The sequence below is a fragment of the Dama dama genome, chromosome 5 (genome assembly GCF_033118175.1).
Source record: "Dama dama isolate Ldn47 chromosome 5, ASM3311817v1, whole genome shotgun sequence".
NCBI classification, from domain to species: domain Eukaryota; kingdom Metazoa; phylum Chordata; class Mammalia; order Artiodactyla; family Cervidae; genus Dama; species Dama dama.
Genome location: NC_083685.1, coordinates 42,437,186 through 42,450,967, shown reverse-complemented (window position 1 = coordinate 42,450,967; position 13,782 = coordinate 42,437,186). Strand labels below are relative to the sequence as shown.

The following is a 13,782-nucleotide window of genomic DNA, read 5'->3' as shown; positions in this document are numbered from 1 at the left end:
CAAACGCTCCCTCGCGTCTAGAAGCCACTTGCGCCGCTGGAAACGGCCGCGCCGTCCCCCCCCTCCCCGAGTCCCTCCCGGGCGGCACCTTCAGACTGGGGCGGGCGCGCCGGCGAGAAACGGCTGTGAGATGGGAGCGGGAGCAGCGGTGACGGCGAGCAGCTCCGAGAGGACTCGGCTCCCGCTCCCGCCCCCAGACAGTTCTGGAAACTGTGTATCACCTCTGTCACAGGAAGCCATCCGGCGAGGAAGGCGGCGCGGAACCAACAAACAAACGCCTGCGGCCGCCCGCCGGAATCTACGCGGGGACGGCGACGGGCTTCGGGCCGTTCCCCGGGCGTGAGCGCGGTGGCCGCCCCCGCGCCGCGGGCTTTGTGCGGGGCTCCCGCGGCGCGGGCGCGGTGGGCCAGGCGTCCCCGCCCCCGAAACCCCCCACCCCGGGCCCCGGCAGCGCTGCTGGGACCGTTAGGTGACGCTCCAGCGCGGCTGAGAAAGCAGCGCCTCGGCCGCCGCCCGCCCGTCCCCATTTCCACATGGAGCCGCCTCTCCTCCAGCGCCAGAGGCGGGCCACAAAAGTTGGCCCCGGGGCCACCCAGCACCTGCCCACGTGCCGCGGAGGCTAGCTCCCGGGTCTCCCCCGTCCTTCCCCCCCCCGCCGCCCTCAGCCGCCAGGTCACCTATTACCGCTGGGAGGGGAGAGAGGCTGCTATTTAAACGCCCGCGGAAGTTGAGGCACCCCCACTGGCGGGTGCCGTGCACCTGCCTCCCGCCGCCGCGCTCCGCCACTTTGAGCAGCAGCCGCGTCCTCGGCCCCGCCTCCTGCCCGCAGGCGGGCGGGGGGAGCGGGAAGGAGGTGGAAGGGATCGAATTTCTCCAGCAAATGGGACCGTTCCGACAGGATTCGGTTCCCCGGTCAACATTCCACATTCCATCCCTCTCCCGCATTTGCAAGCCAGCGCCAACAACCCGGAAAGCCTGCTGGCTACAGAACAACAGCCCCCAACTCACAAATACACACTCACAGGCGCAGGACACGTGCACTGAAGGGCTTCGCAACTTGCAGTCCTGGGGTGCACACTGCACGTTTTCAGGCGGACCAAGCGACACGACGCCACCCTCACAATTTGCAGACGGTGCCAAAGGTTGCAATTTGCTATCCGTTTTAAGTTCATGGTTAATCGGTAGTTTGGTCTACCAATGCAACTCCTTCCTAATTTCACCGATAAAGGGTTTTACACTTCACAGGCAGTCTGGCTGTAAGTAAAAGGTCCGTTCACTGGAAACCCAATTGGGAAGAATCTAACTGCTAAACTGTCCCTGCACCCCCCCACCCCTCCCTCACTGCCCTTGAATTGATGCAATGAATAATTTGGACATGTGGTGACGCGGTGATAAGAGATAGGGCTGCACCTACCCTACACAGATGTACCTATATCCACACCTATGTTTGGACTATACAGTCAACGTCCCTTCCCCCCGCACCACCACCACGGTCACACACACTCTGGATTCATATATGTACCCGGACCTTGTTCTGCCATTGCCATCTGTCTACCAAGTTGCTATTATGCTTTCCACTTCCATGCAACCTAATGCACTTTGGCTGTTTAAAAAATTCTATAACTAAAGCCAACTAAACTGGGTTTCTGCTCCTGAACGCGTTTTAATTGATGATTCGCCTGAAAACCGCATGTTCTTCGCAAATCCAAAAGAAAAAGCTCTTAAGTCTTCAGCCCCCAAAACTGAAAAATAATCATAATAAAACTTACTGATCCAACACAGATCAATTCTCAGGATCCAAAAATCATCCTCTCCTCCTCCTCCTCTGGCCCCCGCCCCGGCAATGCCCAAGTTACTGGTGGGATAGTAACGCTGCGCTCGGCGGCTGCCGGCCCTCCCTGCTTCGCTACATATCGAGAACCCAATCTTTTGGCGCCATATTAATGACGTACTATATTATTTCCACTAGGCAGCGACCTTCGGCATTAAATTACTCCCGAGAACTCCCGAGCAAAGCAACAAAACCATCAAATATGGCTGAGCCTCTCGGCTCGTCCTGCAGCCGCCGCCGCTGCCGCCGCCGCGGGATCGGAACGCGCACACGGACCCACACGCGGACACGCGCGGACTCTCGGTCGGCGCGCCCTCCCCGCGCGCCCCCCGCGGCCCGCGCGCGTACCTGCTGCGGAGGGGTTTGGCCGCGGCGCTGGGCTCCTCGCCGCTCGCTCCGCGCCGCATGAGTTCGGGCCGCGGCGGGCTGGCGGACGGAGTGGCGGGCGGGGAGCCGGGCGGGCCCCTGCTCTCGCCGGCGCATACACACCCGGCGCTCGCGCAGGGAGGCACTCTCGGACGAGCGTTTGGCTTGTTATGGAGGAAGGACTGTGTGAATCAAACTCATTTCTGGGTCACTGCTGCCACAGGGGGGAGCACTTTAATCCCTTGCCAAAACGAGAGGGTGGGGACGGGAGGGCGGAGGGAGCGCGCCGGGAACCGCGGTGCGGGGGGCTCTGTCCCTCGTTAACTCTTCGCGGCCCTCGCCGTAGCAGGCTCGGCCTGTGTCAGCAGGGGCTTGCAAAGAGCCGCATGCTTCAGCTTTTAAAAGCTCTTCCTTCACCTCTCTTGTGAGCCTAGACTTTCTTGAGCTGTCTCCAAGAAGGGTGGTGGGCTTTTAAATTATCCCTTTCAAACTCTCCCAGTCTGAACTCTTGTTTGACATCACTGCACTAGAAAAGGATTCTTTCAAATTATTTAAAATTATGTAGATTAAACTGTGGCTATTAAGGAATGTAGTTTGGGTGAGAGGTTTTATTTTTAGATTGAATGGAAAAATAAATAGTTCTTTCGTAGTAACAGTTTTGGGGAGCTGCGGGTTATAATGACATTTTTAAATATAGAAAATCCAGTTTTGGAGCTGGAACACTTCTTTACCTAAGTTTGTATCGAAATGATAATTGCAAATAAGCATTAATTCATTAGGAGACAGTAATTATTTGTAAGTTGACACCACCGTTATGTTACACTGTGTTACAGAACTGGACATTGTCTTCCAAATAGGGAGAATTGAGCCTAATGCTAAAACTGGAGCTACAGACTAACGTAAAATTAGTCAGATTAATTCAGGGGTATTTATGTGTAAAAAAGGTGTGATTACTGGTTTTCTGCAGAACGCAAACTTTTTCATGTGGAGATTAACACACTTCTCTCATGAAAGTACAAAAGTGTTAGCCTCTCAGTCATGTCCAACTCTTTGCGACCCCATGGACTGTAGTCCACCAGGCTCCATGGGATTATCCAGGCAAGAATACTGGAGTGGGTTGCCATTCCCTTTTCCAGGGGTTTTCCCAACCCAGGGGTCAAGCCCTGGGGTCCTGCATTGCAGGCCAATTCTTTATCCTCTGAGCCACCAAAGAAGCGCTTTTCTCTCATGGACCCCCTTAAAGAAATGAGTCTATATGATATTCTGCTTCAAAAGGGAAAAGAAAAAAAAAAAAAAAAAACTGGGGTACAGGTTGAAAATACTATTCAATAATCCAGAACATAGATCACTGATTACAAAATTGAGTACCAAACCCAAAGGCATACTTATCCACTGGAAGAATTCTTCTGAATATATCAGGTTTGGTTTCACAATATCACACACCAACCCATCCACCCACATCAGGATCATAGTAATCTGATAAATGTGGGAAAACAAAACTAATTGAGTCTTTCAATTATTTTTCAGAAAGCAAAGTAAACCAAAGGAAATCTTAGGTATATGTCCTTTTTCTCTCTTGCCTGCTTCACTAATGAAGTACAAAGACACCTTATCAGTCCTGTTTATGTGCTCACTTAATCCCACATATGTAAAGCACTATGCTATCATTATTACTGTTATTAATGTTGCCCTGAAGTTACTGCTGTTTTCCTTGGTTCACTTTACACATACTCTACTGCAGAAGTAAAAGGACACATGCTTCATAGCCAGACAGACCCTGAACTGAATCTGACTCTACATGTTGTCAGCCATGCAACTGTGGGGTAAATTACAAAACTTCTCTGAGCCTCAGTTTCTTCCTCAGTAATAAAATGGGGTTAACAGGCCCTACCTGAAGGGTTGTTAATTGGAATAACTCCATAAACACGCCCAGCAGAGACCCTGGCAGTAGAGAGCCATTCTTCCTATCTCTCATTCTTGGTCTTCTCGAGCCTTTGAAGACTGCAGCTTTTCCACATTCCAGGGAAACTTACTTCACTCATTCCCCTGCAAAAAATAAAAATAAAAAATAAACTACACTTGCCATTCAGCCTTTTTTTTTTTTTCTGACTATCCCCACTCCCAAAACATCAGGCGACAAAAATGAAAGTGTGCTGAGTAAATAGATGAGAATAAAAGGGGGTAAAAGAATACATGAACCCTCAACACTGATTTGATGATTAAGGCGGATGGTCCCAGGAACAGGATAAGGTAGTGCCATGTGCCATAAACAGCCTTGGACTAAAAGTCTGCAGCCTCCTATCAACTCACACTATGACTCTGGACAAATGTCTTTGGATCTTAGTTTCCCCACTGAGATGATAGACAAGATGAAATTCAACACCCCTTGTTTTATTAACATTCAGTAATTTCTGATTGTTCTTACCAAACTTACAAGTTGATGATTATTTGTAGAAGTGGAGGACAACTTGTATCAATAAAGAATGTGTGAAAACAATTCGTTATTAATTATCAGTGATTGACATTTTTTAAATAATAAATGTCTTCTGCCAGATCACAAAGGAAACTTTTATACACCCTATTTCTAAAATGGGACAGCAGTGTCTTGTGGCAGCATATTTAAAGAATAAGTAGTACTAAGCTGGCAATTAGGAAATGAGTTTCTGCTAACACTGTCACTTATTATCTTAACTTACCAAATCATTCATGATCACAATTTCCTGGTTTCTAGAATGGTCCTGTCAATTCACACTTTATTATCAGAGATAAAAAGGACATTCAAGAAAATAGGTACAAAGTAGTCAGTGTAGTTATCAAGATTCAAGTCTTTTCTGATCTGATCAGTGTTCATGGTGATAATTACCATTCTGTATATCGCTTTCATTTTGCTATTGGCATACACAGTTTAATTATTCCCTTCCATAATAATAGGTTTATAGAAATACTGAATACATATATTCATATTCCTAATTTTGAAATCATACATGATTAAACTTATAAATATTTACCTAGTTATTTCATTTGTGTCTACTCTTCAGGTAAAGAATTATAAAACCTTGATACGAAATTCAGAATTGTTCATCTTTGAAATGAAGTAGATATGTATGCTAAAACCCTATAAATCTCATTCCTTCAAAGAAATTGAGCAAGAAATTCTTCCTGGCAAATACCATTGCCAATTGGTAAATGTTATGACATGTGTATATACAATTTTTATTGCACAAGTGCTCTCATGGATAAAATGAGTTGTGTTCTAAAAGTTTATATGTACTTTAATTGTGTGGAACTTTTCATTTATTCCCCAATACCTTGTTACAAAGCGAGCTTAAGTTGTCAAGTAGTTTTAAAAATAACTCTAAAAACTAAATGACAGAAAAGAATAACTTTTTTGAATGATATTATTTGGGGAACAGAGCTCCCTATCTAACCAATCAGTGAAGTCACCAGTCATGAACAGCCTGGTAATCCCTCTGAGTAGGTGGTTACAGCACAGAAAATGATTGGAAGACCAGTGACCAAGATGCTTTCTTGCAGGTGTCAGGACTGACTAAATTATTGCCTTTCTTGAGGTTCTTCATTTTGGGGTTTTTTTTTTTTTTTTGCTTGTCTTTGATTTGGTTATTTTAATTTTGTTGATTTTCATACTTTTAGCACAATGCAAGATATCAAAGAGAAACAAGTCTGACAGAGAGACGGAAGAGGAAATAACTTAATTCAGCCAGATGGAAATGTCCAAGACTGCAGAGGTTCAAAATAGGAGAAGCTTTTCTCAATCATGAATGGAAAACATGATGGAGAGAATTTTCAAATTTTAGAAAGGCAAAGGAAGATGATAAATCGCACCTATAAGGGTAACGATTATAAACATTGCCATGTATTTTTCCGGTTTTTTTTCTAGGCATTTTTAATAATGTCACATATTTGAATGATGTCACGTATTTCATTTTACAATGCTTCTTTCACTTCTTTCATTTTTATCTTTTCAGTATTTTACTTTTTAAAGTACTTTTTTTTTCAGGTCTTGGCCAGCCTGCATACCATAACTTCATCTACAAGCCACCTCAACCATATGTTCTCATAGTTACTCCCTCAAACTTGTCAACCATTGGAAAGTTTTGCCAAACTTAATATCAAATTCAAATGTCTGTTTTAGCCACTGCCTCTATGACTTCCAAATTTTGTTTCCCACGGACCTTTCTTCTTACTTAAAAAGTCACTCCAATCTACCCCTCCAGTCCTCTCTAATTAGATGCAGAGCAGTGGTAACTCAAAACGTGATCTCCAACCAGCAGCAACAACTGCTCCTGAGAACTTGTCAGAGATTCATTACTTCCATCCCCACCCCAGACCTACTGAGTCAGAAAGGGAGATCCAGCCATCTGTGTTTTAACAAGCCTTTCAGATAATTCTGATTTGGGTTTAGCAACCACCTGAGTAGATTTTACTTTCATCCACCATGTTTGAGGTACATGACGAGGCACGGGAGACAAGGATGCAAGTAAATAGGTAAGCAAGTCTATTCTCTGCCCCCAGTGATGGCGATGTAATAGCTTAGTCCTGTTGGACTCTTGTGATCCCATGGACTATAGCCCACCAGGCTTGTCCGTAGGATTCTCCAGGCAAGAAAACTGAAGTGGACTGCCATTTCCTTCTCTAATTTTTGCCCTTAGGGCAGTTAAAAATACAAAGGGGTGATGACAATTAACTACAGGGTGTGGAGAAAGCAAAGCCTAAAAAGATTACAGGTGTTAACCAGATTGGGGGTGCAGTGGGGATGGGGGGGGCGCTCTAGTGGTTTTCTTGATTTGGAGGTTTATTTTTTGTTTCTTAAATAAAGCTCCTGGCTTCTGTGTGGCAAAAGGATGGGGGTAGAGGTGAGACATGAGGTAGGGAGGCTAGTTAGGAGGCTTCTGAAGTTGCCAGGTGAGAGATGGAGGCTTGGATGACAGCCGTGGATCATGCAAGGGAGACGACGAGTAGGCACAGCAGCCTGTGAGAGGGGCTTGGGGAACGCAGTCCAGCTCTCCAGGGGTCTTTGCTCTGGGCAAGGGAGTGAGAGCTCCTCCCCCCAGCCAGTTCGGTGTCCAAGGGATGTCTCTGGGGCTTATGGGGTCTCTGTGACTTCTCAGAAGGGCGCCCACTTGGTAGAGGCAGTTGTCCCTAGAGGAAGTAACATCTAGGCAACCAAACAAAAGTCCTGTTGGGCAGTGAACAGCTTGAGCTGTCCAAGCCCTGTCCCTGCACACAGTATGGAGTCTGAAACTGTAAGCCCCCAGGCAGACAAGGAGGGGGCCCCAGTCAGGAGGACTCGGGCCCCTTGCAGGGTCCTCCTAGGCCCCTCTTCTCAGAAAAGCCTGGATCAGATTCCAGACCCCTCCTCTCTGGGGTCCCAGGGTCCCCACTCCAGTCTCTTTATCCCTCCACCGGAAAGCTCCATTTTCCTCTTTTCTTCTACAAAACACCTTAATGGTCCATTATAACCTGAGCCCAAATCATTAGCAAATGAAAAACTGGCTCCCATTTTCTCTAAGGCCACAGGATGTTGGGGAGGGGGGGTAGGGGGAGGAAGCTGGGAGGGAGGCACCCCCACACACACTGGTTTAGTTCCAATGTTAATGAAGCAAAGAAAAGGAGGTAAAGCCAACACTTCAGTTTCTGTGTTATAACTGTTTGATAATTCACTGTTTTTTTCCTGCCATGAGGCACATCTGTGTGTGATGGATTGGACGTCAGAGGTGAAGAAGCTGGAGTAAAAGATGGCTCCCAAGTCTCTGGCTTAGAGAACTGAGTGGACTCCTTCATTTGAAATTCCAACAGATGTTCATTAAACACTGAGCAGGGCTCGTGGTGAAAATGACAAACCCCTGCCTCTGGGGCAAAGGAAAAGAAGGAAATTCCTAAGGAAAGAAAATGCAATATAGTTCAGCTTGAGGAGGCAGACAGTTGAAGATGCCCACAAGGCCAACGGGATCAAGAGTCAGCTGTTCTAGAGGAAGGATGGGTCGTGAGTATTGGTTTAGTTTGTATTTAGTTGTATTTAGCTGTGAGTATTGTATTTAGTTATCAGCATAGAGAGGTTTACTGAGGTCATGGGAGTGGATGAGCTCAACTGGAAGTGTCTATAAAGTAAGAAGAAAACGGAGCCTAGGCTCCAAACGAGGGAGTCACCAGTAGCAGTCCAGGTTAATTGTCCTCATGGCTGAATCAGGATTTCAAAGTACCACAGGAGAAAATCACAGACCTGGGCTGGTTGTTTCCACAAGGTGTTCCACCACTTCCACCGTGTCCTGAAATCACTATTTCCCCAGACAGCTCACTCTCCTGTTCTCACTGGGATCTTTCTCAGAGCTTTCTCCCTGCCCTTGCTCTGCCATCCTGCTACTTCCCTAGGCGTTTTCAGCAGAGCTCCTAACCTACATCACACCAGTAACAGAAGCCACTGAAGAGGAAATCCTCTGATCTTCTAACACCAAACTTACAGAAGGTCTTTCCTACAGGCTCGCCCTCCCCTTTTTCTATCACAGTGGGATGCACATGTCCTTCCCACCAACTGGGCTCAGAATCCTGAGACTAGCTCACCTTTCCTGATCTCTTAATTCAAGATTATCCCTGATCTTTCAGGTATTTTCTACTTCTCTGGCTACTAATTCCTTCCCTAACACATTTAAATAAACTTCTGTCTCCCACTAAAAACAAACAAACTCAAATCTCCCTTATTCTCTTTTATTTCTGTCTTCCCTTTTACAGTCACATGAAAGAAGATCACCATTGACATTCTTACTAGCTAAAATCAGAAGCAACTTCTCATCCATATTTTACTTGACCTTTCACTTCCATTTGACACTTGTGTTGTGGTCCGTGCATGGGTTGGAAAAGAATTTCCAGACGTGAGACAGAATGAGAGGGAAATAAAGTTTATTAGAATGGATTAGTGTTAGAACAGTGGGCCAGCTCAAGGGAGAACCAACGCTGAACAGGGGTCCTTAGTCCACTTTTATACCCAGGGTACAAGGACTGGGATAGGGGTCTTGCGGGTCATTTGCTGATAGGATGAGGCACAGATTCTGGGTAAGGCAAATACCTTTCTCCCTATGTGGGGTAGGAGGAGAGACAGGTTACACTGCTCAGGAGGACCTGAAATCTGTTAATAGTTACAACATGGGGGAGGGAAGGACGATAAGGGTCTGGTTTTTCTGTTCCTGCATTCGAAGACCCTCCTTGGTTTTATCTGCTCTTTTGTCCTTGGGTCACCACAACTTGTTCCTTTGTGCCTTGTTTCATGAAATACTTTCACCTTGAGGCAGGAGGTAGATGAGCACACCCCACCCCCACCCCACTGCGCACACCCAGGGTAAAACAATTGAAGATTTATTCCCTGTGGATCAAAACTCCAAGACCAGAATACCAGACCACACATGTGCACAAAGGCTCCTTGGAGGCCAAAGGGGAGTTATGTCAAGGGATGTTCTACCCTTTTCGGTAAAATCCATCCTGGCTAAGAGAGGCCTGTGCACACATGGAAGGATCCTGAGATATACCAAATAGGGACTGTGACCAGACAAGTCAAAACGATTGGCCAAAGGAAACCTGGAAGAAATGCCCCATAAAAGTGAGTCATACTGCCATGAGGATGAGATTCAGCGACTCTCTCTCCCTGAGTCTAGCTGTGCGTCTGTCCACAAGTTCTGTATTTTTTCCTCTTAATAAAGAGTTTACTGGTTTCACTACTTTCCATCTTTCTGGGAATTCTTTTCTGGAAAGTCGAAGGGCCAGAGTCCATGTCACTGACCACTGGCCTAGTGGCTAGGATCTGGTACTTTCACAGCCATGACCCGGCCTCAATCTCTGGTTGGGAAACCAAGCCCGGTTCCAAGCTGTTGCAGGTCGAGGCCAGCAGAGATCAACCTGGCTTCCGTAATGTCAACAGTCTTCTGGTTTCTCTCCTATCTCTCTGCCCTCCTAATTCCCTTCCTGAGACTCCTCTTTCTCTTTGGTTAAAGCAATGCCTCAGACAAACTGTTTTTGAGTAAATGAGAAGCTTTCAAAAACTTCAGCTGAAGGAGTCATTTTGGTTCAGATATTTTATAAGAAAAAAGGAATGATTCACCAACCATGTTTAGAATGGATACAAAAAGAAAAAAAAAAAAAAAAGAACATCTGGTTAAAGATTATTAGGCTAGTCAATCAGCTGGATGGGTAACCCTAGCTTCCCAGAAGGAGTTCTCAGTCTTATTAAAGTCTGTCAGAAAACTGTTCACGCACTTTATCAGGAATGCTAATTGCTTCCCAGAAGGGGCTGTAAATTACATCACACAAAAAATTTCTGTCCCACACCAGCTTTGAGTTAATTTGCTTTCTCGCTTTCAGTCTCCTAAATGTTGGTTTTCCTTAGGGTTCTCCCCTAAGTCCTATTCTCTTCTCATTCTACATGTATCTCCTCTCATGACCACCCCCCAAAACATACATCTGTATTTGTGTCTTCAACAACTTTTCTGAACACCCCGGATACTGGACTCCCCACAGGTGATTCAAACTTGGTGTACCCCAAAAATGAACTCATTTTCCCTCCCATTTCGTGACTCCCCATCTGTCCCAGATCTCAATAAGTGGTATCACCGTCCATAGCTGCCCAAAGTGGGAGTCAGAACATCATCCTTGGCTCTTGCTTTTGTCATCAACATAACTACTTACCTTTGCTAGCTTCCTCCCTCCCCCTGCTTCCATGGCTTGTCACATTTCTTCAGTAGTATCCATTCAGAACCTTTGAAAATCTTAGCCCTAAACTTGGAACATTCTTCCCTATCTACACCACTTCTTCTGGCTCTAATTCATTCAAGGTCTACCAAAGAGACTTATCTTACCTCCCTAACCCCCACCTTTTTCTAAGGTTCCATGACACTCAGTATTATCACTATATTATTGCTTCTATCACTGTTTTGTCATTTTTTGTACCCCTCACTAGACTATCTGTGATTCAATGACTTTGTCAATTATTCTCTCCATTATGTTTCTAGTACTGGGCCTAACAGCTGGTAGGCAGTTAATAAATGTTTTTAATGCAATGGATGAATGATCAATATATTTGTGTAATTAAATAGCCTCCAAAGCACCATTTAAAAAAACAGATAATGTTCATTCTTATTTTCTAATGCTGAAAGTATTAAATATTATGTTTCAGAGAAGACAAAATTGAAATCACCAAAAAGCTATTACTCAAAGATAATGACCACTAAAATTTTGATGTATATTTTTACTGCCTTTTGTATATTTGTGTGTGCGTATCTTAGTAGACATGCATAGTTTAGACAAATGGGGTCATACTGTATTTGTATTTTCTGACAATATTTTACTTAGTTTATCCATATAGTTGGAGGTTTATGTTATTTCTGTGTTTTTACTAGTAGAACGAGTATTTTAGTGAATATCCTTATATCCTTATAGTTCTATAATCCATGATTAGGAAAATGAAGTTTTATTGACAGTATAATATTCATCATATACATGAAATCTGAATGATTCCTGATTCTTTAATGTTACACATTTATGTTTTTCTAAATCCATATTTTTACAAATAAGGCTGTAAATATTTCTATGCATAAATTTTTGTTTATCTATTTTACCATTCTTGGGATAGATTTTGAAGAAGTAAGTTACTAGGTCAAAAGTTTTAAGGCTTCAGAGTCATTGTGCCAAATTGCTTTCAATGAAACAGGTTGTAATTTAGATTCACCATTGTCAATGATTGGGGACTTGCTGCTTCTGAGTCGCTTCAGTCGTGTCTGACTCTGTGCGGCCCCACAGATAGCAGCCTACCAGGCTCCCCCGTCCCTGGGATTCTCCAGGCAAGAACACTGGAATGGGTTGCCATTTCCTTCTCCAATGCATGAAAGTGAAAAGTGTCTCTCAATAGTGCCGACTCTTAGTGACTCCATCAACTGTAGCCTACCAGGCTCCTCCGTCCACAGGATTTTCCAGGCAAGAGTACTGGAGTGGGTTGCCATTTCCTTCTCCAGGGGACTTGCTGAGTATTTGCCAATTATTCAGCATAGAGCTAGACTCTGTGGAGGGCGAGAAGTATGCTCTCAAAGAGACATGTATTTGGAAAGCTCCATGGGCTTCCCAGGTGACTCAGCAGTAAAAGAATCCTCCTGAAATGCAGGAGACATGGGTTCAGTCCCTGAGTCAGAAAGATCCTCTGGAAGAGGAAATGGCAACCCACTCCAGTATTCTTGCCAGGAAAATCCCATGGACAGAGGAGCCTGGTTGGCTTCAGTCCATAGGGTTGCAAAGAGTCGGACACGACTGAGCAGACACACGTAATACCTACAGAAGCAATAAAGGTAACCTGACCACATATATAAATACCACAGTAACTTGAAGATAGGTAATTCTATACAATGCTGAAATAGGTTAAGCAGGTTTCATAAACGAAGTAGAATAATTAAGAACAAAAGAAGTAGAAGGAAAGAAATGGAGATTGTGGGGAAGGTGCCCGGAGAATCTGCACAGGGAGGCAGAAAGAGGGAAAGAAACAATTATTGAATGTTTTCTGTGCACGTGCCAGGCACTGCACTAAGCATTTCACACCTAATATCTCATTTTCTTCTCACAACAACCTGAGAAGTAGGAATTATTATTTTCATCCAGATCCAGATCTAAGTGATGTGAAAAACTGACATTCACGGGGATTAACTAATTTGCCAAAGATCATAAAGCTTCTGAGAGGTGGCACCAGGAATTGAACCCAAGCAGTCTCCCTCCAGAGTTCACGCTTTTAAGTATATGACTCAACTAACTCATTACAAATTCAGAATCAAGTACCCAGTCAGAAATTGTACTGTGATTTAGTATCAGGGACGTGAGTCAGTTGGCACTCACTAGATTGAGAAAGAAAATGAGGGCAAAAAGGATCCCACATGCTAAGACTTATTTCAGACAGTGGGGATGTAAAAAGTTACTTTAAAATATGTAGCACAGACTTAAATGTAAAATTATAAAACTTTGATAAAAAAAATATAGGAAAAACTTTGGGATCTAGGTCTAGACAAAGAGTTCTTACACTTGACACCAACAACAGAATCCATATTAAGGAAAAACTGGTAGATATGGGTCTCTCAAAATTAAAATTTTTCTCTCCAAAAGTCCCTGTTAAGAGAATGAAATATCAAGCTATAGCTGAGGAAAATATTTGCAAACCACATATTCAACAAAGAACTAGTATCTAGAATATATGGAGAACACTCAAAACTCAACAATTTGAAAAAAATCAAACAATTCAATTAGGAAATGGGCTAAAACCATGAACACATTTCCCAAAGAGAATATACAGATGGCAAATAAGCATTTGAAAAGATGCTCAATATAATTAGCCATCAGGAAAATAATGCAGATTTAAATCACAATGAGGTATCACTATACTACTATCAAAATGGCTAAAATTAAAAAAAAAAAAAAAAACAGTGGCAACATCAAATGCTGGCAAGGATGTGGAGAAACTAAATTGCTCATACATTGCTTGTAGGAATGTAAAATGGTCCAGCCACTCCTTAAAGCTGTTTGGCAGTTTCTTTTAAGACTAAACATGC

General features: G+C 44.3%; 1 protein-coding gene across 8 annotated transcripts in view; it reads right to left on the bottom strand.

Moving 5' to 3' along the window:
• JADE1 (jade family PHD finger 1) overlaps positions 1–4,219 on the bottom strand; it is a 57,992-nt gene extending 53,773 nt beyond the window's left edge. The window contains exon 1 of one of the 8 annotated variants that reach the window (XM_061142340.1): positions 4,089–4,219. Coding sequence is in view for 1 of the 8 variants with exons in the window: in XM_061142338.1 (XP_060998321.1) it covers positions 222–240 (19 nt within the window). In the remaining 7 variants the exon portion in view is untranslated. Of the gene's footprint in view, positions 1–88; positions 174–221; positions 253–677; positions 804–1,022; positions 1,233–1,769; positions 1,927–2,179; positions 2,284–4,088 lie in introns of those variants that run through there. The other 7 variants (XM_061142339.1, XM_061142342.1, XM_061142344.1 and 4 more) reach the window with 7 other exon arrangements.
• Between the last annotated feature and the right edge of the window lie 9,563 nt (positions 4,220–13,782).